Source organism: Dipodomys spectabilis, unplaced genomic scaffold, assembly GCF_019054845.1.
Source record: "Dipodomys spectabilis isolate Male_0828 unplaced genomic scaffold, ASM1905484v1 ptg000034l, whole genome shotgun sequence".
Classification (NCBI taxonomy): domain Eukaryota; kingdom Metazoa; phylum Chordata; class Mammalia; order Rodentia; family Heteromyidae; genus Dipodomys; species Dipodomys spectabilis.
The window spans coordinates 9,418,259-9,442,701 of NW_024870711.1; the positions used below are offsets into that span (position 1 = coordinate 9,418,259).

General features: G+C 59.6%; 1 protein-coding gene across 1 annotated transcript; it reads right to left on the reverse strand.

Moving 5' to 3' along the window:
- Nucleotides 1-2,430: 2,430 nt before the first annotated feature.
- Wdr86 (WD repeat domain 86) lies at nt 2,431-23,902 on the reverse strand. The gene is made up of 8 exons (XM_042677108.1): nt 23,842-23,902; nt 22,634-22,768; nt 11,942-12,388; nt 7,754-7,895; nt 6,010-6,430; nt 4,482-4,617; nt 2,755-2,858; nt 2,431-2,661 (listed from the first exon to the last, which is right to left on the reverse strand). The coding sequence occupies exons 1-8, from the start codon at nt 23,900-23,902 to the stop codon at nt 2,485-2,487; spliced, it is 1,623 nt and encodes a 540-aa protein (XP_042533042.1). The 3' UTR covers nt 2,431-2,484.
- Between the last annotated feature and the right edge of the window lie 541 nt (nt 23,903-24,443).

A 24,443-nucleotide genomic window follows, 5' to 3' on the forward strand; every position in this document is an offset into this window, starting at 1 on the left:
TGGAAAATAGGGCTTGGGGTGGAGCAGGGAGGAGCAAGTCTCCATGAAGCAGGCCACACAGTGGAGAGACTGGGCTTCACTGGTGAAAATGTGCCTGGATTCGGATCTGACCTGAAGAGCCCCTGACCTGGGCCTCCTGCACATGTGGCTGCCGGTGTCCCAGCAGCTGGAAGGCTGATTGGTTTAAAGCGTGGGCAGCACCATTGTACCAGCAGACAGGAAGTGCTGCTGTCCTGAAAGAGCTTCGACCTGCTGGGCCTGGCTGAGACTACTGTGGGGGGACTGAGGCTGAGAGTCCGGCCAGGCTCAGGAGGGTCTCTGAGAGCCAGAGGAGAAAGAATATTCCATACCTGGGGCAAATGACAGGTGACATGGTCTTGTGTTGGGCAGAGATGAGGCTGGGAGGCGTGCTATGGCCCAATGCCCTGGCTGTCCCCGGCTCACCTGCAGACCTGTGCAGGTGTGAGGGGGACACACAACTGAGCTTTGCCTAAGGCAGTGGAGGATGGACTCAGCTGAGTCTGACGTTGGCCATGCTTACACTGCCCTCCCGGCCGCCAGCCTCCTGTCCTCCCCCGGCCGGCTGAGACCCGTCGCAGGCGCACACACATTTTCTCGTCTTCTGCATTGACCACACACATACACCTGGTTTCTTATTTTCCCTCCCTTTTTGGGGTGCTGCTGGAGACTGAACCCAGGGTTCAGTTTGCTCCACTAGTCCTGGGGCTTAAACTCAGGGCCTGGGTGCTGTCCCTGAGCTATTTTTTGTTCAAGGTTCTACCGCTTGAGCCGTGGCTCCTTTTGTGGTATTTTTTGTTGGGTTTTTTTGTGTGTGTGTGTGGTTAATTAGAGATGAGTCTCATGGGCGTTCTTGTCCAGGCTGGCTTTGAACTTTGATCCTCAGCCTCCTGAATGGCTTGCATTACAGCAGTGAGCAACTGGCACCCAGCTTGCCCAGATACTAAGAGAGAGCTCTACTACTGAGCTACAAGCCCTACTCTGGCTCTTTTGGTGATGGGAGGGGCCGGGCCTGTCTGAGGACGCGCAACAGCACCACAGCTACCCATCATAGGCTCGTGGGGTCCAGGAGGGGACCGGCCACCTTCATGGTCTAGCATCAAGCCAGTCTCTTGGTGGAATGTGTTGTGCTAAATCAGTACACAATGGCGGCTTCCTGACTGAATGGGCGGCACAGATTTGGTGTCCAGGGGCGTTCCCCTGGCTGGGTAGATGGCAGTGTGTTTACTGTGGCCACGTGAGCGTCACCAGGCAGTGTCAGCCTCTGGAAGAAGGACCGGGAGGACCAGCAGGCAGCTCTGTGCCTGTACTCGCTACAACCCGCTCCACCTGGCCCCACGGGGAGCTGCGGAGCCTGCCAGATCTGGTCCCCTCGCCTGTGAACACCCAAGTAAGTCCCACCCTAAGGATGTTAGGTTCTACTTCCCGGATTCTACCTGCCACCAAATAGCCACTTCCTGTGGCTGCAGCTTTGTTGTAAAGGTGTGAGTCCCTCCTTCCCTTAATGCCATTCTTTTATGGGGCTTGAGATCTCAAGAGCGAAGGTATAGCCCGTGGAGCCTGAGACTCTAGGGCACTGGACCTTACCAAAGAAACACCTCTCTCCACAAGTCAGGTGCACAGTGCCCGCCCAGGGGCTGATCTGCAAGCCAGCTCCTAGCTGTGTGTGCACGTGTGCATGCACGTGTGCATTGGGACTTGAACTCAAAAGAGTTTGGGCACTGTCCCTGAGCTGCTTTTGCTCAAGACTAGCACCACTTGAGTCACAATTTCACTTCTACATTTTCAGTAGTTTTTATTGGAGACAAGAGTTATGGACTTTGCTGCTTGGGCTGGCTTTGAACCATGATCCTCAGATGTCATCCTCCTGAGCTAGGATTACAGTGTGAGCTTTAAATGTCAGCGGCCGTCTGTCACCTCTTTGCGCTCGAGGTCACCAGAGCCTGGCCTGCAGGACACGGCATCCCTTCAGGTGAGTCCGGCTCCCACACACCACCTGCCGAGCCCCCCCCCCCAGTGTGTGCGTCTGGTATGCCCTGTGTCGCCTCCATGCTTGTCCACAGTGGCCCGCAGCGCAAAGCCAGGGAACGTGCATGCCCTCCTAGTCCACGCCTCCGTGCAGAGGCGCTGGGACGCAGCAGAAGATCGCAGGCAGAGACCCCACTGCCCACGGGATGGCCACAGAACCCCATGCTTAGCCGTCACCTCCACAAGGAAGCCAGGCTCAGTTGCCAAACAAACCGCACTCGAGCGCTTGGAAGGAAGTGTATTTGATGAGGAGCAGGAGGGGGAGGCCGGCTTCCGGGGCTTCCGTGCCGAGGTGCCACAGTCCCGGGCTCCAAGAGTGGAGCCTTCAGGCTGGGGCGCCTGCAAGCCAGGGGAGCAACAGGGCCTTGGCTGCCGTGGGGGAAGACGGGCCTCGCTGTGGGCAAGGGCCAGGTCTGCAGGGCCTGAGCTTCCCTGGGCTCAGGCGGGCTGCAGAGGCGCGGAGGCCGCACAGGCCACCTTGTTGCTGAAGAGCCGGGACAGGCTGCGTGTGGCTGCAGGCCTGCGTGCGGGGGGTGGGGGGCCCAGGAGCCCGCGCACGTCCCACAGGCGCAGAGCCCCGTCGTGCGACGCTGTGTACAGCACCTGGCCGTGCACCTGTGGGTGGGCAGGGTGGGTGTCAGCCGGGCAGGGCCCTCTCCGGGGTGGAGGGGCTGCACTCCCCCGGGGTACGGGGGTGGGGCGGGCTACCTGGAGACAGTTGATGACCAGCGCGTGGCCCCGGAACACCCTCTGCAGGACTCCAGACTGGGCATCGAAGGCCCGGGCACAGGCATCCCCGCTGCCCGTGAACACTGCAGACACAAGCCGCACGCTGGGCCCGCCCGGCTGTCTCCCTCCTCCCCTCCCCAGGGCGCTGCGGGAACACTGCAAAGCCGTGTCCTGAGGTGAGAGATGTGTTTTGGTTTTGTTTGGGCCAGTACTGGGGCTTGAACTCAGGGCCTGGGTGCTGTCTCTTAGTTATTTTGCTCAAGGCTGGTGGTCTCCCACATGAACCATACTCTATTTCTAACTTTTTTGCTAGGTAACTAGAGAGAGTGTCACAGAAGCCAGACACTGGTGACTCACGCCTGTAATTCTACCTACTCAGCAGGCTGAGAGCTGAGGATCATGGTTCAAAGCCAGCCCTAACAGGAAAGAAAGCCTGTGAAACTCCTATCTCCAATTAACTACTGAAAAAGCCAGAAGTAGACCTTTGGCTCAAGTATCAAAAGTGCTAGCTTTGAATAAAAAAAGCTGGACAGTACCCAGGCCCTGAGTTCAACACCTGGGACTGGCACCAACAAAGACTTTTCTGTCCTGGCTGGCTTTGAACTAGGATCCTCAGTTCTCAGCCCCCGAGTAGCTATGATAACAGAGCGAGCTACCAGCAGCTGGCAGCATCCAGCATCTTGTCTGCCCTTTTTGTTGTTGGTGGTGGTGGTAGTTGTGAGGTTTGAACACGGCTTGGGCATTGTCCCCGAGCTCTTCAGCTCAAGGCGGGCGCTTTACCACTTGAGCCACAGCACCACTTCCGGTTTTCTCACGGACTTTCCTGCCTGGGCTGGCTTTGAACCGCTATCCTCAGCCTCCTTAGTAGCTAGGATTACAGGCGTGAGCCACCAGGGCCCAACTTTGCCCTTTCTATTCAGAATAATCCCAGCTCATTGCTAAAATAAGGTTCCAGACATCTAGTCTGCGCTGGGCACAGCAGCCTCAGGGAAGGTCTGCAGGTGGCCTTAAAGGGGCTGGTTATCTAGCGGAAGCAATCCTTTGTTCTTCCCTCCCTGCTCTTCCTGCCTGGCTAAAATGTGGCGTGCCGCGTGACGGCTGGTGTTCCCGCAGCTATCAGAAACCGTGAGGTTCCATGAGGCAGAAGAGGGCTAAGGAGGAAGGCGCGCTGGAAGGAATTGGGGTCTGTGGGGTCCTCGCTTCCAGGCTTGACAGCCTCGTGAAGTCATCTGCCTGACAAGGAAATTCACCACGACCTTGTTCTCAAATTACTATTATTTGGATTTTCCCTTCTAGTCCAACCTAAAGTCAAAGTAGGCCAAATCCCATGAGCCTGAGGTCTGGCTGGCTCCTGTGTGAACTTTCTTTGCCAAAAGCAAGACCACCTTTACCATAACAAAAAACTTAAACTTTAAAAGAATCCGATGTATATTCCTACAAAATTAAGAGTGAGAGAAGGGCTGGGTAGGGAACAGATGGGTGGGAATGTTGAAAAGGGTGACAAATATATTCCTAAACCGTTAAGTGGCAACTCCTCTGTACAACTACTTAAAGAAAAAAAAAAAAAAGCAAGATTAACAGCTCCCGGGAGAGCCTGGGACCTGTGTTCAGAGCAGCCACAGTTCAGTGAAGGAAAACCACACAGGCAGGAAAAAGGCAGGGCAAACCTAGGGAGAGGACGGGGTGGGGCCTAGTGCACTACTCACAGGTGCCTGCGTGGTACTTGACGGCGCTGACGCTGTGCCCGTGTGCCGGGAAGGTGCGCACCGGCTCCCCGGTGTCAGCCAGCCAGCACTTGACGGTCCGGTCTGCACTACCCGAGTACAGGAGCTGGTCCGTGAGCTGGAGGAGGAAGGGGGAGGGTTGGCCCACGAGGCACCAAGTCTCTGCGGTCCTGGCTGCCCCTGATCTCCCTATGATGGGAGGGAGCATGGGCCTCAGGGCTGAAAGGCTTGGATGAGTGTAGAAGGCCCTGGAGCAGGCCCCCAGGGAGAGCCCACTTCACACCAAGGGCCGGGTCTCCGCCTTCAAAGGTGGTGGTTTCTTGTCCTCTCGGTCTTGGGGATTGAACCCAGGACCCTGAACTTGCCAGGCAAGTGCTTTGCCTCTGAGCCGCATCCCAAGCCCTGCTTCCTTCCTTTAAAGTGCTCACATCCACATGTGGTCTCAAGCGTGGCTTCATCCATGTGTCTGTTTCCCGTTACATCTGAAATGGTCCACGTCTGAGGGGCTTGGGAGTTTGTGCCGGTACCGAGGCTTGAACTTGGAGCGTGGCACTCCTGCCTAACTTTTTCTTTCAAGGCTGCCACTCTACCACCTGAGCGACGCCTCCACTTCCAGCTTTTTGGTGCTTCACTGGAATGAGTCTTACAGGCTTTTCTGTCCAGGCTGACTTCAAACTGAAATCTCCAGCTTCCAGCCTCCTGTGCCCAGTCCTAGCTGAAGTTTTTAAACCACACACCTAAAACCATGAAGGAAGCTGGCCGCTGGGGCTCCCGCCTGTCCTCCTAGCTACCCAGGAGGCTGAGATCTGAGGGTCACCGTTCAAAGCCAGCCGGGGCAGGAAAGTTGTGAGATTCTTTAGTGTTTTAAGACAAGATCTTTCTGTGCTGTAGCCCAGGCTGGCCAAAAATGCAGCCATCTTCCCGCCTCTGCCTTCCTCATGCTGGAATTACTGTTTTATGCCACGGCACTCGGCTCCGAAAGGACTCATTAAACCCACCTGGCCTGCCGTGGCCTCTGCAGGACCTGCCCTAATCCGCTCATTTTTACAACTTCATCCTTTTCACTTAGTGTCCATTTTTCCGGAAGGTTCCCATTGCTGGGATCTGAATGTGTCCCCCAAAGGTCACTGGTGCTGCAGTGGCTCACGCCTGTAATCCTAGCAACTCAGGAGGCTGAGATCTGAGGATCACAGTTCAAAGCCAGCCCAGGCAGGAAGGTCTTTGAAACTCTTATCTCCAGTGAACCACCAGAAAACCAGAAGTGGCGCTGTGGCTGAAGTGGTAGAGGGCTAGCCCTGAGCTGCTGAGGGACAGCGCCCAGGCTCAGAAAAGCCCTTAGGATCAGAAAACAAATGAAGCAAAGATGGCAAACGTAGGCCCCAAGGAAGTCAGGACGGGCGCACAGGGAGGGGCTTGGGTGGTGACAGCGGCCCTCCATTGGTGCCTGGGCCCCTGGGGCTCCTCCCTCGGGCCCAGCTTGCCAGGGCAGTGGCTGGCGGGCCCTTCTCACCTCCAGACAGATGACGGAGCCCTGGTGCTCCCGGAACACCCGCAGCTGCTGGCCGCTCAGGATGTCCCAGGCGCGGACGGTGGCGTCGGTGCTGCCCGTGAAGGCCGTGTGGCCCGGCGCGTCCAGCACGAGGCACAGCACGGCCCCGGTGTGGCCCCGCAGGGTCTGGTGGCAGCAGCCACTAGCCACCTGCCACACCTTGGCCGTGCCATCTGTGCTGCCAGTCACCAGCAGCCCCCCGGCCACGGGGGCCTCCACGCGGGGCGAGGCCGCGGCGTCCCGGCGGGCAGCGTAGGCCAGGGTCAGCACACAGTTATGGTGGCCCCGGAACTCCCGGGTCGCCTGCCCCTGCTCCACCGTCCAGGCACGGGCCGTGCGGTCATAGGAGCTGCTGAACAGCTGGTTATCCGCGACCAGGATCCTGCGGGCAAAGGGCGGGGTGCTCACGGGGTGTGGACCCACAGGGGGTCCTGGGGGCTAGCCTTGGCACTGGAACAGCCTGTTAGTCTGCAGTCGCCACCCACAACATTCGAGGCCCAGGCCAGAGCGCCTGCCTCCAGGAGGCCGGCTGGTGCCCTCCAACGACCCCCTCCTCAATCCAGGCAAGCCGTCCGCTGGCCTGGCTTCCACCACCAGTGCAGACCAAGCCTCCACACGTGACCCACACGTTGGACCCACTCAGAGACAGACCCTCTACATGGGCATGGGAGGACAGGGCCCTGGGCACTGTGGCTCATGCCTAGAATCCTGACTACTCAGGAGGCTGAAACCTGACGATCCAGCCTGGGCAGGAACGTCTGAGGGCCTCATCACCAACTAACCACCAGAACACCAGGCTTGGTGCTGTGGTTCAAATGGTAGAGCACTAGCCTAGAGTAGGCCCACCATCTTGGAGTGCTAGGCTGGGTTAGCCCAGCCCCAAAGCCTCTCAGTGGCCAGTGGCTGGTCCTGTGTCTGCCTGCCCCAGCCCGGGGCCCACCCAGGCCACTGTGACTGAGAGCCCTGCATGACCATCACAGGCGGCAAAAGGTATCAAATTGTTCTGACCAGCAATGGAACTGGCATCACTTGGCACAAGCCCAGGTTCAAAAGGGAAACAAGCCAGCAAGCCCCTGAGAAAGAAGTGCACTTAACGGCTATGAGGAAAGGAGTTTTCATTTGTTGGTGGTAGTTGCTGTTTTTCTTTTTCCAGTCCTGGGACTTGAACTCAGGGCCTTGTGGCTTTTACCATTCAAGGATGGTGCTTTTACCACTTGAGCCACACCTCCACTCCTGGCTTTTCATTGGTTAGTTGAAGATAATCCCATGGACCTTTCTACCTAGGCTGGCTTCCAACCGGTATCCTCAGATGTGAGCCTCTTAGAGAGCTGGGATTATAGGAGAGAGCCACAGTGCCTGGCTCTGGAAAGGAGCTTGAAAAATGCCTCTTCCCAGCAATCCCCTTTCTCCTCCCAGCCCTGGGCCTGTCCTTGTACCAACTGTGCCTTCAACTTGAGCATCCTCATCCCGAGGCAGCGCAGAGCATCCTCATCCCGAGGCAGCGCAGCCCCCCCCTCCCCTGGCACCCAGGATGCCCAAGCCCACGAGTCCAAGCACCCACCTCCTCGCCTGCTCCTCCCCCAGCTCCCTGTGGCCAGGCAGTCGGCTCCAGTTCTGAAGTCAGGGTCCCCCGGCCAAGCGCCCTCACAGCTCCACGCGGGGCTAACCTGTCCCCCGTGGAAGTGTGTCCCCTGGGCGGGCTAACCTGTTCACAATGGAGGTGTGGCCACGGTACACCTGCACGCAGCGCCCGCTGGCCACGTCCCACCGGCGGATGGTGCAGTCTGCGCTGCACGTGAAGGCAGATGCCTCCTCCAGCTGGCAGAAGGTCACGTAGCTCTCATGTCCTGCTGGGGACAGCAGGGAAGCCAGCTCCGTTAGGGAAGACCGGGACACAGGAGACAAGGAGGGAAAGGACTGGAAAGTCTGGAAGTGCTGGGCTCCTTTTCATTTTCTCTTTTTTGGAGCTTGTTTTTCTCCTGGCTAGTGCTCTGCTTGAGCCATGGCTCCGTGTCCAGTGTTTTCGGTGGCTGATTGGCGATGATTACAGGTGTGCATGCGCCCCTCACCCCTGGCTTAGAGGTGCGGTAGAGGTTTGTGATCTTATTTTAGCATTGTTTCCCTGGCTGGTGTCAGATAAAGAGGTTTTAGAATCTCTTGGGTATCCGGCCAATTGGTTTTTTGCGGGGGGAAGGGAGGAGGGTCAGGGTTTAGTTACTCGGAAGAACTCAACTTCCTGGGTTCTAAGAAACAGAATTTTAAGCTGCAAAGTTTCCCCCTTTTGGAGACTACAGCAGCACCAGGGAGCTTGGAGAACAATGCAGGGCCGGAGCAAACACTTGAGGAGACCGACCGCGGGCTGGGTTTCCCTTAAAATATATCAGTCAAAAAAAAAAAAAAGAGGGAAAAATGTGTTTGTCAAAACACAGCCCAGATTTTGCCAACTCCAAAAGCATTCATAAAACATTGTAACGAGCGGTTCCTGAGACCAAAGCTGTGCCTTTCTCCCCATTGCCACTGGTGGGGAGAAAAGGGGGGCACAGAATCCTCAGGAAAGCCTCTTCAGGGTCCCCAGGGGCTGGGGACCCCAGCAGGACAGGCGAGGTGTGTCAGGGCAGCCAGGCCTGGGCTCGTGCGAGCAGCACCTGGCATCAGCAAGGACGCGGTGCCAAGGCTAGCAGAGCCAGGCTGCAGTGACCCACAAATCAGCAAGGCTGCCCAAGACTTGGGGGAGCCACTTGTAGGTGGGGGGGGGGGGGTAATGGGGTGGAAGGGAGCCCGTGGCTCACGCCTGTCATCCTAGCTACTCAGGAGGCTGAGGTCTGAGGATTGCAGTTCCAAGTCAGCCCAGGCAGAAAAGTCAGCGAGACTCTAATCTCCGCTTCACCACCAAAAGCAAAACAAAAAACAGAAATGAAGCCATGGCTCCAGCTGTACAGCGCTAGCCTTGAGCCAAAAAGCCAGGGACAGCGAGCGCCCAGGCCCTGAATTCAAGGCCCCGGCCTGGCCCAAACCAAACTACACACACAGACTGGAAGAAAAGTAATAGTGAAGTCAGCTGAGCCCCAGCCCAGACCCTCTGGTTTTCCCATGTAAAAAAGCAAACAAGAAACCCCTCAAATTTCTGACCCAGAGCTGGGCCACGCAGCTCTGCCTGGCTGGCGGAGCTCCTGCTGTGGGATGGCTGGAGGCCAAGGGGGATCGCAGGGTCAGACAGAGAGGGGCTGAGGGCGAGAACCACGATGCGGGGCGCCCTATGACCCAGGTTCACACAGCCGCAGACAGGCCCGGGCCAGCCCAGAGGGCAGCAGGGGCCCTGCCCCCACCCCCCCAAGACCCACCGGGACTCCAGCTGTTGGAACTGTGCGGAACAAGCCAAGAATGCCAAACTGAAACGGATTTTTAAAGGGATGAAGAATGCAGATAAGATGTGGTTATTATTTTCAAAAGCAAATGCCACAGCCCCGGGGTTCCCTCCTCCCGGGGTACCCGGCTCGCCAGGTCTGAGGCCCAGACGCTCCGCCCGTCCACGAAAAGTCACCCAGGGCTGGGAGCGCCGGAGGCCCCATCTGGACGAGCCCTGAAGGTGGCGTGAGACTCGGCTTCCTTTCCCTCCGGAGCCCAGAGCTCAACGGCCCCTCCACAGCCACCTGGGGACAGATGACACCACGGCCGCACCTGGCCCGCTCAGCTCGGGGACACGGGCCTCGGGGACACGGGCCGGCACCTGTGCACCTCTCCCCGGCCAGCCTGGAGGCTGTCCTTACACCGTCGCCCCCAGCCAGGGTCCCCGCAACGGGCTCTGTGTCCCCAAGGAGAAACGGGGACAGCCTTATTTGTGCACTGCTTCTCTCTCCCCCTACCCTCTCTCTGGTCGGTCGTGGGGCTTGAACTCTGGGCCGGGGCGCTGTCCCTGAGCTCTTCAGCTCAAGGCGAGCACTCTACCACTTGAGCCACAGCCACGTCTGGTTTTCTGGTTCATTGAAGAGTCTCTCGGACTTTCCTGCCCAAGCTGGCTTTGAACCAAGATCTCAGCCTCCTGAGTGGCTGGCATTATAGGGGTGAGGCACCGGCCCTCAGACTAGTTCTCTCCTACAGAAACAGATACTCTTGCTGGGCGCTGGTGGCTCACGCCTGTATCCCAGGAGGCTGAAATCTGAGGATCACCATTCAAAGCCAGCCGGGTAGGAAAGTCCGTGAGACTTTTTTTGGGGGGGAGGGGGGGAGGTCCGGTCCTGGGGCCTGGGCGCTGTCCCTCAGCTCTTCAGCTCAAGGCTAGAGCTCTACCTCTTGAGCCACAGCGCCGCTTCCGGCTTTTTTCTTTTTGCTTATGTGGTGCTGAGGAATCAAACCCAGGGCCTCACGCATGCAAGGCAAGCACTCTACCACTGAGCCACCTTCCCAGCCCTCTGTGAGACTCATCTCCAATAAACCACTAGAAAGCCGGAAGCGGCGCTGTGGCTCAAGTGATAGAGCACTGGCCTTGAGCTGGAGAGCGAAGGGACAGCGCTCAAGCCCAGAGTTCAAGCCCCACGACCGACCAAAAAAAGAACAGCTACTCTGCTGACACTTGGCAGTGCCTTTCCTAGACTATTTCCTTACTTCTTCATGCAGTGCTGGGATTTGAACTGGAGAACCTGAGCCTGCAAGGCATGTGCTGCGCCAGCTGAGCCATGCCTTAGACGGTTCGCCTTCTTCCTTAGGCTGCTGTGTGTCAGGTTTTTGGTGGTCCCAGTGCTACTGGGGTGGGAGGCACTCAGCCACGGAAGCCACGCTGTGGCCCTCAGCTGCCCTTGCAGTGTCCTATTGGAAGTGGGTGGGGGGCAGGGGAGGTGCTGGTGTGGCCTCATGCCCCCAGCAGGCCTCCGTGGAGCAGGCCTCCGTGGAAGCGGCGCTGCACCCTCCGCGCCTGCCCACTGGATTTCTGCTGGGGGAGTGGGGCACAAGTCTGTCACTGGTGCCTAGTTCTTCCAGAACCATCTCCTACATGGCCCTGACCCTTCCCACGACCCCCCTCCATGCCTCCTCCCCGGCACCCACAGCGTGTCCTCCAACCCAAAGTGCTTTGCGACTCGCCGAAGAATGACGTCCACCACAAGCTCCTGAACTTACACAAAGGTGATTCACGTGAGAGCTCTCCACACGAGCCCTGCGCCCTTCACACGAACAGATCCTGCCACGTGCTGCGCTAACCAGCGAAAACCACTAGAGCCAGAAAGCCAGCCTTGAGGGAAAGCCCGGGTGAGAGCACAAGGCCCTAAGTTCAAGCCCTGGTACTTACACGCGCGCGCGCGTGCACACACGCACAATCACACGCACACACATGCGCGCACACGCACAATCACACACGCACACACGCTCACACGCACGAACAATCACACGCATACACACGCACACACACGCTCACACGCACGCACAAGCACACACGCGCGCACACACACTATCATCTCGCCTCCTGTTGTGCACCTCCAGCGTGGGCCCAAAGCCCGCACCCTCACCGGCTCCTTCGCCCCGCTGAGAGGAGCGCACAGGCCTCGGGAGGGGAGCTCGGCGGGCTGGGGGAGGGGGGGGGCGGGTCCCCGGCCTGGGGGCGGGGGGGGGGGGTCGGTCCCTGCGGGGCGGGGGGGGGGCGGGTCCCCGGCCTGGGGGCGGGGGGGGGGGGGTCGGTCCCTGCGGGGCAGGGGGGGGGGTCGGTCCCTGCCGGGCGGGGGGGGGGGGGGGGTCGGTCCCTGCGGGGCGGGGGGGGGGCGGGTCCCCGGCCTGGGGGCGGGGGGGGGGTCGGTCCCTGCGGGGCGGGGGGGGGGTCGGTCCCTGCCGGGCGGGGGGGGGGGGTCGGTCCCTGCCGGGCAGGGGCGGGGGGGGGGGGCGGGGGGGACTCGGTCCAGGCGCCTACCTTGCAGCAGAGCGCAGCACCGGCCGTCGGCCGTGCTCCAGAGCCGCGCCGTGCCGTCCTCGCTGCCCGTCAGCAGGCGCTGGCCGTCGGGGCTCAGGCTCAGCCAGTTGATGCCCCCGCGGTGGTCGGCGCAGACCCGCAGGGCCGACCCGCCGCCCCCCCATGCTGCCCGCCCGGCCCCGCTAGGGATCGGCGGCCATCGCGGGGGCCCGAGCCGGGCCGACCCCGCCGGGAGCGCGGAAACCAGGGCGCGGGCCGGGGGACCGAGGTCTCGGGGCGGCGGGGAGCTCCGGGGACGAGCGGGGAGCCCCGGGGATGGGGGGGAGCCCCGGGGACGAGCGGGGGAGCCCCGGGGACGGTGGAGAGCCCCGGGGTCGGGCGGGGAGTCCCGGGGACAAGCAGGGAGCCCCGGGGATGGCGGGGAGCCCCGGGGACAAGCAGGGAGCCCTGGGGACGAGAGGGGAGCCCCGGGGACAAGCAGGGAGCCCCGGGGACAAGCAGGGAGCCCCGGGGATAGCGGGGAGCCCCGGGATGGCGGGGAGCTCGAGGATGGCGGGGAGCCCCGGGGACGGGAGACGAACCCCGGGGCCCAGCGCCTCGCGCGCCCTCCTTGTCCGGTCTCGCGCTGGGGCGCGGAACAATGCGGCCCGGGCCGCCCTCCACCAGCCCCCCCCCCCTCCGCCTCCCTCCGCCCCCAGGGGCCGGCCCCCCCCCCCTCCCCGCCTGACGGGAGGGCGGCCAGGTGACCCCGGAGCCCGCCGCGCCGGGAGCCACGAGCCCTGTCCCGGGGGCAGGGAGGGGACGGGGAAGCCAGAGCCGCGTGCGCCCCCGCCGGGGTCCCCGCCCCCCCCCGCCGGGGTCCCCCCCCTACCTTCCCGCCCCGCCCCTGCCGGGGTCCCCGCTCCCCCCCCCCCGCCGCGGTTCCCCCCTCCTCAACCTTCCCGCCCCACCCCCGCCGGAGTCCCCGCCCACAACGCCCCTCCCCGCCGCGGTCCCCCCTCCTCAACCTTCCCCGCCCCGCCCCCGCTGGGGTCCCCCGGCCCCCCCGCCCCCCGCCGCCCTCCCCCCACCCCCTCCAGAGTCCCGCCCCCTACCCCACCCCCCCCACCCCCGACGCGGTCCTCCTCCTGCCCCCGCCCCCGCCGGAGACCCGCCCACCGCCGCCCTTCCCCTCCCCCTCCCGAGTCCCCGCCCCCCCCACGCGGTCCCCCTCCTGCCCCACCCCCTAGCCGGGGTCCCCGCCCCGCAGCCCCCGCCGCGGCCCGCTGCTCCCCCTTAGAGCAGTCCCCGCGCCGACCTCGCTGGGGGTCGGAAGGCGCCCCCACGCGGACCCCCGGGTCCAAGAGGCAGCGGGGCTGCGGTCCCGACGGGCTGGGAAGAGGCCTCCGGCGCCCCCTCACCCCCCCCCCCCCCGCCCCCGCAGCCCGCCCCCATTCCCCCCCCCGCCCCGCAGCCCGCCCCCATTCCCCGCCCCGCAGCCCGCCCCCATTCCCCCCCCCGCCCCGCAGCCCGCCCCCATTTCCCCCCCCCGCCCCGCCGCCCGCCCCCCACCCCCGCCCCGCCGCCCGCCCCCATTCCCCCCCCCCCGCCCCGCCGCCCGCCCCCACCCCCGCCCCGCCGCCCGCCCCCATTCCCCCCGCCCCGCCGCCCGCCCCCACCCCCGCCCCCCGCCCCGCCGCCCGCCCCCCGCCCCGCCCCCCGCCCCGCCCCCCGCCCCCACCCCCGCTCCCCGCCCCGCAGCCCGCCCCCATCCCCCCGCCCCGCAGCCCGCCCCCATCCCCCCGCCCCGCAGCCCGCCCCCATTCCCCCCCGCCCCGCAGCCCGCCCCCATTCCCCCCCCCGCCCCGCAGCCCGCCCCCATTCCCCCCCCCCGCCCCGCAGCCCGCCCCCATCCCCCCCCGCCCCGCAGCCCGCCCCCATCCCCCCCGCCCCGCAGCCCGCCCCCATTCCCCCCCGCCCCGCAGCCCGCCCCCATTCCCCCCCCCGCCCCGCAGCCCGCCCCCATTCCCCCCCCCCGCCCCGCAGCCCGCCCCCATCCCCCCCGCCCCGCAGCCCGCCCCCATCCCCCCGCCCCGCAGCCCGCCCCCATCCCCCCCGCCCCGCAGCCCGCCCCCATCCCCCCGCCCCGCAGCCCGCCCCCATTCCCCCCCCCCGCCCCGCCGCCCGCCCCCATCCCTCCGCCCCGCCGCCCGCCCCCATTTCCCCCCCCCCGCCGCCCGCCCCCACCCCCGCCCCCCGCCCCCGCAGCCCGCCCCCCGCCCCGCCGCCCGCCCCCACCCCCCGCTCCCCGCCCCGCCCGCCCGCCCCCCCCGCCCCGCAGCCCGCCCCCATCCCCCCGCCCCTCAGCCCGCCCCCATCCCTCCCCCGCCCCGCAGCCCGCCCCCCCCGCCCCGCAGCCCGCCCCCATTCCCCCCCCCCGCCCCGCAGCCCGCCCCCATTCCCCCTCCCCGCCCCGCAGCCCGCCCCCATTCCCCGCCCCGCAGCCCGCCCCCATCCCCCCGCAGCCCGCCCCCCATCCCCCCCCGCCCCGCAACCCGCCCCCATCTCTCCCCCGCCCCGCAGCCCGCCCCCATTCCCCCCGCCCCGCAGCCCGCCCCCATCCCTCCCCCGCCCCGCAGCCCGCCCCCCCGCCCCGCAGCCCGCCCCCACCCCCGCTCCCCGCCCCGCCGCCCGCCCCCCCGCCCCGCAGCCCTCCCCCCATCCCCCCCGCCCCGCAGCCCGCCCCCATCCCCCCCCCTGCCCCGCAGCCCGCCCCCCCGCCCCGCAGCCCGCCCCCATTCCCCCCCCCCCCCCCCCACACACACACACACACACTGGGAAACCGGAAGTGGCGCTGTGGCTCAAGTGGTAGAGCGCTCGCCTTGAGCTGAAGAGATGAAGGACAGCGCCCAGGCCCAGAGTTCAAGCCCCACGACCGACCAAAAACAAGAAGAGGAAACCCAGAATCTGTCTACCTGGAAACTGGGACGGGGAGGTGTCAGAGGGGCCTGGCCGTGTCCGCACCTGGCCGGAACACCGCCTGGAAGGCAGGTTCCTCCGCCAGCCCCGCAGACCCTGCCCAGCTCCGGGCAGGCCGCAGACCACGACGCCGCACCCTCCCCGGCGTGGAGGACGAAGGCTTTCCTCTCCCTTCTCTGTGGTGTTCCAGGCCTTCAGCTCGGTCTGGTGTTCTACCACTTGAACCATGCCTCCAGACCTGGTTTTTTTTGCTGCAGATGGGCTTTTCTCCTGAGCTGGTGGGATCTCAGCCTCCAGAGTAGCTAGGATTACAGGTATAAGCCACTGGACATCCAGCTGTCTGTTGTTTGTCAAGAAAATGGAAGCCTTCACTGAGAGTCATTGTGAGGGTGTGTGGGGGCGGTCCCCGCAGGAATTCCAGAAGGAAATAGGCAGCTCACAAGGCTGTGCAGAAGCAGAGGGCATGAACCCCGGCGTGTCTGTTTCAGGGAGACAGGGCTGCTACCAGCCCGGGGGCTGGACAAAGGCAGGTGCTGAGAAAAGGAATGGAAAGAGAGCTCCAGGATCTCCCTACCTAGCTCATGCTGGCCTCGAACTCGTGATCCTCAAGCCTCTGCTTCCCAAGTTCTGAGATGACAGGTGTGCACCACCATGTCCAGCAACAACTGAAGAGCTTTTGAAGAGGCTTGGTTAGGTTTAACGATTGCTAAGGAGGGCAGCAGACCAACAGAGACCCCTGAGGAGCAAGGAAAGGAGGGAGTCTGGAGTGGGAGAGAGGCCTTAAATGCGCAGAAAAGACACTTTCTCCTGTGCTGAGCACAGAGCGAGACACCCTGCCTGTTACTGAAATCGGGGGCCGCCATGGGTGGTACAAGCCCTGGCCAGCAAGCTACCCCTTCCGTGCACGACGCCTCCTACTCTACACTTGAAACAAATAGAAAGGCAAAGTTTAAAAGCTGTATGAAGAGACCATGGGAAGTAGATACACTGAGCTTCGTGCTGGTGAGCTTTCGGTTACCATGACAGAACACCCGAGGTCCATGTTCAAAGGAAAAAGATGGAAGGCGAGGAAGGAGGCCCAGTGGTAGAGCGCTGGCCTCACACGCATGAAGCCCTGGGTTCCATTCCTCAGCACCACAAACACAGAAAAGGCCAGAAGTGGCGCTGTGGTTCAGAGTGCCAGCCTTGAGCAAAAAGCAGCTCAGGGACAGCGCCTGGGCCTTGAGTTCAAGCCCCAGGACTGGCCAAAAAGAAAAAAAAAAGTATTTGGACCCGGTGTTTGGGAGATTTCTGGCTGTGATCTTTTCACCAGGTTGCTGAGGGCCTGGGTGGAGACGGAAGGAGAGAGCTGAAGTCATCCCTGTCCTCAGGAGCCAGGCCCAACCCTTTAAACAGCTCCCACCTCCCAGTACAACCACCCCCTGGGACCGGGCCTTTCCTTTGGGAGGGGTTAGAGTTCATATTCCATGCTCTGTAAACTTCATTAAACCTGATAGATCTCTTGACCAGCAAAGCTCAGGGACCTGTGTTCAAATCCCAGCACCACCAAACCAAACACAAAAGCAACTCTCCTTCCTCTTTTTTTTTTTTTGGGGGGGGGGGGGGTCCAGTCGTGGGCCCTGAACTCGGCCTGGGCGCTGTCCCTCAGCTCTTCAGCTCAAGGCTAGCGATCTACCACTTGAGCCACAGCGCCACTTCTGGCTTTTTTTTTTTTTTGCTTATGTGGTGCTGAGGATTGAACCAAGGGCCTCAGGCATGCAAGGCAAGTGCTCTACCACTGAGCCACCTTCCCAGCCCCTCTCCTTCCTCTTGAGAGCAATGTGCCTTTGTACCGCCTGGAAGCCTGGTGACAGGACCCCACCCCCACCCCCGCCCAGCAGGGGTGGGCCAAGGCAGGGCCCACTGTGCACATGCTCAGGTCACTCTGTGGCCACCCCGCATCTGACCCTGGCATGTGAGGCATTTCCCGGGTCTCTGACCAGCACAGGTGCCTGCAGAAGGACGGGCGCTCTCTAGAGAGCAAGCAGCTGGCACGCATGCTCTCCCAGGGCCTGCTGCATCTCCCTCCCGCCGCCTCCTGGCAGCGGGGTGCCCGGCTGGCAGTGGGGTAGAGTGCCGGGCTGGCAGCGGGGTAGAGTGCCCGGCCGGAAGGGGGGTAGGGTACCCGGCTGGCAGTGGGGTAGAGTGCCCGGCCGGAAGGGGGGTAGGGTGCCCGGCTGGAAGGGGGGGTAGGGTGCCAGGCTGGAAGGGGGGTAGGGTGCCTGGCTGGAAGGGGGGTAGGGTGCCCGGCTGGCAGGGGGGTAGGGTGCCCGGCTGGAAGGGGGTAGGGTGCCCGGCTGGAAGGGGGGTAGGGTGCCCAGCTGGCCAGCCGCAGGCAGGCAGTGCCCACACAGCGTCCATACACTGGCATTGTCTTTTTTTGGTTGTGGGGCCTGAACTCTGTGCCTAGGTGCTTTTCCTCAGCTCTTCAGCTCAAGGTGAGCGCTCTACCACTTGAGCCACAGCACCACTTCTGGTTTTCTGGTGGTTCATTGGAGATAAGAGTCTCACAGATTTTCCTGCCTGGGCTGGCTTTGAACCGCGATCATCAGATCTCAGCCTCCTAAGTAGCTAGGATACAGGTACAGGTGTGAGCCACCAGCACCCAGCTTGTCTTTTTTTGTCTTTTTGTTGTTGTTGCTGCCAGACTGGGACTTGAACTCGGTACCCGATGCTTTGCTCCTTGGCTGGTGCTCTACCACCTGAGCCAAGCACCCCCCAGTCACTAGTTTGACTCCCATCACTGGCCAAGATGGACCAACAAGGACCAACTGCTCTTCTGCCCCTCGTCAGAGACAACCGAAAACAAACCCACAAAGAGCGCGAAACAACTGTGGGCAAGACCTGGACATCACGCAGCAGGGGCCCGGCCGGCCTCCCTGAGAGGCTGGGGAAAGGAGGCTGAGTCTCCAGCCTGCCCAGCCCACGGCAGAGGACCCCACAGAGCCCAGCACACTTCCTGAACTGCGTGCAGGGCCGGGTGCCATGAGCCAGAACCCGGGACCCCTCAGCGCTCGGCTGAACACCGGTGAGCTCATGCACAGCAGGAAAACATCTCAGCGGGGAAATGGAGCCAGGGCACTGCCACACGGCCGGAGACAAGGTACCAACTGCATTCCACGGGCTTCGCAGTTAATGGGAGCTGGGCGCTGGTGGCTCATGCCTGTCATCCTAGCTACTTAGGAGGCTGAGATCTGGGGATCACAGCTCAAAACCAGCCTGGGCAAGAAAGTCCTGAGACTTTTTTTTTTTTTTTGGCCGGTTGTGGGGGCCTGAACTCTGGGCCTGGGCGCTGTCCCTCAGCTCTTCAGCTCAAGGCTAGCGCTCTACCACTTGAGCCATAGCGCCACTTCCAGCTTTTTCTGCTTATGTGGTGCTGAGGAATCGAACCCAGGGCCTCAGGCATGCAAGGCAAGCGCTCTACCACTGAGCCACCTTCCCAGCCCAGTCCTGAGACTCTTATCTCCAGTTAACTACCAAACAAAGCCGAAGCGGCGCTGTGGTTCATGTGGTAGAGTGTTAGCCTTGTGCAGAAAAAGCTCAGGGACAGTGCCCAGACTTCAGGAACCAGGACTGGCAAAAAGAAAGGAAGGAGGAAGTAAAGGAGGAAGAGGAGGAGGAGTAGGAGGAAGAAAAAGAGGAAAAAGAGGAAGAAGTTGTTGTTAGGTTGGACTCTAGGTCCAGTCCCCAGACACCCTGCCAAAACACACCCCATAAGTAGAAACATAGAAGATATCAAGAGTCCTGAAGTGAACTTCTAGAGAAGAAAATAACATCTGAAATGAAACAGCACTGGACAGAGCTAGCAGCAGATTAGACACGACAGAAGAAAATATTAGCAGCCTCGAAGACGGCCGCGCGAAATGAAACACAGAAAAGAATGCAAAGCTCGAGGAGGGCATGGGGTCGGGTGCGCCCCACCAGCCTGACCATGCGCCGGAAGAGGAGCGGGGCCGGGCAAGGGTCGCAAGAAACAAGGCTTGAAATGTTGCCAGACTGATGGCGATGGTAAACCACAGATCTAAGAAGTTCCCGGAACCTCAAACATGAGAGACAGAAACACACAAACAACCGAAGCTGCGTCCAGAGGCACAGACAGCCTGCTACCTCATTGAAAGCCCGAATGTCTATTGCTATGCCGTGAAGAACAGGGCAAGGCCCGGGCCTCGCTGGGGAATAGAAGCGGCAGTCTGCACTGAAATGATAGATTCTCCACAAATCAAAGAAGTAGGCAGACCTCTCAGTTCACTTCATGAGACGAGTATTCCCTCAACACCAGAATAAATATGTACAAAAGAGAATGCCATACAAGTCTAGGTGCTAGTGGATCCCACCTATAACCTTAGCTACACAGGATCCTATAACCAACCTTAGCTACTCAGGAGGCAGCGATTTAGAGGATCGGGGTTCCAGGCTGGCCCCGGAAAAAAAAATATCAATTGTCCATTTCAACGGAAAAAGCAGGGTGCAGTGGCACGTGCTTCTCATCCCAGGGAGGAGGAGGGGGTATAATTAGGAGGATTAAGGTCCAGGCTGGCTTGTGCAAAAAAAAGAGAGAGACCCCTTCTCAAAAATCACCAGATGAGCTGGGCGCCGGTGGCTCACGCCTGTAATCCTAGCTACTCAAGAGGCTGAGATCTGAGGATTGTGGTTCAAAGCTAGCCCGGGCAGGAAAGTCTGTGAGACTCTTATCTCCAATAAACCACTAGGAAACCGGAAGTGGTGCTGCGGCTCAAACAGTAGAGCACTCTCCTTGAGCTGAAGAGCACAAGGATAGCACCCAGGCCGAGTTCAAGTCCCATAACCGACCAAAAACAAAAAATCACCAGATGGGCTGGGAATGTGTCTTAGTCGTAGAGTGCTTGCCTAGCATGCATGAAGCCCTGGGTTCAATTCCTCAGTACCACATAAACAGAAAAAGCCAGAAGTGGTGTTATGGCTTAAGTGGTAGAGGGCTAACCTTGAGCACAGAGCAGCACAGGGACAGTGCCCAGGTCCTGAGTTCAAGCCTCAGGACTGGCAAAAATAATAACCAGGGCTGGGAAGGTGGCTCGCTGTTAGAGTGCTTGCCTCGCATGCATGAGGTCTTGGGTTCGATTCCTCAACACCATATAAGCAGGAAAAAACCAGAAGTGGTGCTGTGGCTCAAATGGTAGAGCGCTAGCCTTGAGCTGAAGAGCTGAGGGACAGCGCCCAGGCCCAGAGTTCAGGCCCCATGACCGACAAAAATTTTTTTAAACAAAATAATAACCGGAATGAAAAGGATGGAGGTGGAGTTCAAATGGTAGAGCATCTGCGTAGTAAGCATGAAGCTGAGTTCAAAGCCCAGTATCATAAAAAAGAGAAAGAAAATCACACACCAGTGTTTGTCATGAACACAGATGAAAATGTTAACTAAAATATACAACAATGTATGAAAACAATAACATAGCAAGTGAGGCTTATCATGGGAATTCAAGGTTGTTTTAGCTTTTTAATGCATGCCACAAAGATAGATATACAAATCAAAGGAATAGAATTGAGAGTCCAACTGGTCACCGGTGGCTCATGCCTGTAATTCTAGCTACTCAGGAGGCTGAGATCTGAGGATCACGGTCTGAAACCAGCCCGGGCTGAACAGTCCCCAGGAAGGAGACTCTTATCTCCAACTCATATCCAATTAACCACCAGAAAACCAGAATTGGTGTCAAGGCTCAAGTGGTAGAGTGCTAGCCTTAAGCAAAACAGCTCAGGGACAGCACTGAGGCCCTGAGTTCAAGCCCCAGGGCCAACAACAACAAAGAATTGAGAGCCCAGAAATAAACTGCACACCTGTGTCATCTCATTTTCACTTTTTGTTGTTGTTGTTGGTCATGGGGCATCAATTCTGGGCCTGGGCGCTGAGCCTCAGCTCTTCAGCTCAAGGTGAGTGCTCTACCACTGAGCCACCTTCCCAGCCCGTCATCCTCATTTTCAATGAGGATACCGAAATCTTTCACTGGGGGAAAGGGAATCTTTACCAAAAAAAGGTACTGGGAGCCAGTAATCTTAGCTACTTGGGGAGGCTGATTAGGAGGATCACAGTTTAAGGCCACCCTGAACAGCAGAAGGCTTTTTTTTTTTTGGTAGGTCATTGGGCTTGAACTCTGGGCCTGGGCGCTGTCCCTGAGCTTCTTTTTGCTCAAGGCGAGCACTCTACCACTTGAGCCACAGTGCCATTTCTAGTTTTTTTGGTGGTTAATTGAATATAAGCATCTCACAAGACTTTCCTGCCTGGGCTGGCTGTGAACTGTGATCCTCAGATCTCAGCCTCCTGAGCAGCTAGGATTAAAGGCATGAGCCGCCAGCGCCCGGCTAGCAGAAAGCTTTTGAGACCCGTTCTCAACAAAGCTGGACATAGTGACTGTGCCTATCATCCTAACTGCCAGGAAGCCTAACATAGGTGGATCATACAAAGAAACAGGGCCAGGCAGGGGGCTAGACTATCTCACAACTAACCAGCAAAACTCAGGGATGGAGACGTGGCTCAGTGGTAAGGTTGCCTGCCTAGAAAGAGCAAGGACTAGAGTTCAAACCACCAAAAAAAAGAAACGAAGAATGACAGCGGAGAGCCACATACAAAAGAATAAATGTGTGTTTTTATGACACACAAAAGTTAAATCAACGAGGGTTCTGGGTAAGAATTAACTCAGTAGTAACACTGGAGAAGAGAACATAGTTTAATTTGGATTAGCCAGTGATTTCCAGCTATCTCCTAAAGCATATACAAACACTAAACAATGCAAACACTGATCTTCATCAAGATGAGCATCTTTGTGCTGCAAAGGGCACTGTAAAGAAAGTGGAAATTCAAGTCAGACACCAGCAGCTCATGCCTGTAATCCTAGCCACCCAGGGCTTTGAGGATTGTAGTTCAAACTCAGGCAGGAAAGTCTATGAGACTCTTACCTCCAAGTAACTACCAAAACCCAGGGATTGGAGGTGTGGCTCAAGTGGTAGAGTGCCAGCCTCGAGCAAAAAAAGCCAAGTGAGAATGCAAGGACTGAGTTCCAGTTCCAGTGCTAACACCCGCAAAAGAGGCGAAAACCCACAGACTGGAAAACACTTGCAAATCACATGCCTGATAGAGGTTTAGTATCCAAAATATAATTTTTTTGTGGGGGTCTGGTCATGGGCCTGAACTCTGGGTCTGGGGACTATCCCTCAGCTCTTCAGCTCAAGGCTAGCGCTCTACCACTTGAGCCACAGCGCCACTTCCAGCTTTTTTTTTTTCTGCTTATGTGGTGCTGAGGAATGGAACGCAGGGCCTCAGGCATGCAAGGCAAGCGCTCTACCACTGAGCCACCTTCCCAGCCCCTCCAAAATATAATTTCATAGCTCTCATAACTCAAGCATAGAATGACAAATAACCTAATTTAAAACCTGGCAACGGAGTTGAATAGACATTTCTCCAAACAAGAGACGGGAACAGCTGGCGAGCAGGGAGCTGCTGGTGGCGGAGCGCTCGGCCTTCCCAAGGCGCAGCTGCCCGCGAGGATTCTCGCTGGCAGAAGCAGAGATCAACTGGAACCGGCCTGCGCCTCCCAGGCGGGCATGCAGCGGTCTGAGTACTTGGCAAAGCAAGCTGGCCATGTCTTGGCACCCCCCTCCCCGGCCCTGTTCACCCCTTCCTCTCTGTCCATGAGAAGTGCAGGTGTGCACCTGTGCGGCACTTACCTGTGGATTTGCACACCAGCTTGACTGCTGACAGCCACACGCTGACCACCACCAGACATGTCTCGGCAGGTGGTTGGAGGGGGTGCACATGCTCAGCCATGCAGAGCCTCATGGCCATGCCATGGCCCTGGAGCACTGCGAGGAGTGGCAGAATGACACAACATGTCATCTGTACTGAAAGGAAGTGGATCTGTGGCTTCCCAGGGAGGAGCCAGGGCCGGGAGGACAAAGAAGCGAGAGGACCTGGGGCCCACTGGGCATCCTGGTCCTGGCGATGGTGTCACAGGCATGCACATGCCAAACTGTATCCAGATCCCGCCCCAGGAAAGGAGCTCAGGCCCACGGGGCACGTGGCACAGCCCACCTCCTCCTGGGGGCAGCGGGGGGGGGGGGGGGGGGGAGGAGGGGGTTCTCATGTGTGACAGGGAAATTTCCTGGTTAGAGGCGAGTATACATGTGAGAGTGTGCAGAGTGTACATGGTGAGTGTGTGCACACACTTATGAGAGTGTATTTAGTTAATTCAGTAGCCAGGCACTGGTGGCTTAGGCCTGTAATCCCAGCTACTCAGGAGGCTGAGATCTGAGGAGCAGTTTGAATCCAGCCCAAGGAGAGTCTTAAGACTGTTATCTCCAATTAACCACCAAAAAACTGCAACTGGAGGGGCTGGAGCAATGCCCAGGCTGTGCGTTCAAGCCCCAGGGCCTGCACAAAAAGTAAATAAACAAATGCTTCTGAGTCTTTCACTTTCATCCCATTGGCCAGATGGTGGAGGAGGAGGAGGGGGAGGGGGAGGGGGAGGGGAAGGGGGGAGGAGGAGGAGGAGGAGGAAGGTGCAGAAAGGGTTTTCATGAAAGAATGAAGGATGAGGGGAGTGGGTTGAACCCATCTCCTCTTTGTTAAACAGGGAAGGGTTGTGTTTTTCAAACTGGAGAACTGCGATCCACAGGGGTTGAGAATTCTGTTTAGCTGGCCTTTGACCAACATGGCTCTAAAGTAAGTAAAGTAAAAAACTATCATTGTTCAACTCAATAGTGAAGGTCAAGTCTCTTGGTGATGACTTGTGCCCATTTTACAGACTGTGGCCACACCTGAGTCTTAATGGGAAAGACCTGGAAGCCCCTGGAAGCCTGGGGCACCTAGAATCATTCACAGTATCAATTTGGACAAAACCAATGTCTACTTATTATAAGAGAAAAATATCACCCACCCCATCCTGCATACAAACAGTTCCCGACAGTGGAGGCACAGTACTTGCTCAGCAAATCCATTGCTGCTATTGCTACTTATTGATAACTAATGATTCCAGACCCCACTATGGGCTTACCCCAAATTAGCCAAATGTTCACATGTAAACAAGTGATGTCAGAACGCTCTCTCCGGGAGCTGGGAAGGTGGCGCAGTGGTAGAGCGCTTGCCTTGCATGCCTGAGGCCCTGGGTTCGATTCCTCAGCACCACGTAAGCAGAAAAATCCAGAAGTGGTGCTGTGGCTCAAGTGGTAGAGCGCTAGCCTTGAGCTGAAGAGCTGAGGGACAGCGCCCAGGCCCAGAGTTCAGTCCCCACAACCAACCAACAAAACAAAAAACAAAAAAAAACCCTCTCTCCCACCAAAACTTTACTTTGGCATTATGCCATCCACCTACTGGTGGGGGATGCAATCCGCGAGAAGTCCTGGAGAGCTTGTGTCCGTGTCTGTAGGAGGATGTGGCTCGTGAATCACCAGCCAGGGTTCAGGGGATCTACAGAGAAATCTCTCTCTGGCTGAAGTCCCAGGAATTTCTGTGCATCTTCTTTTATGATTTGGACTCTGT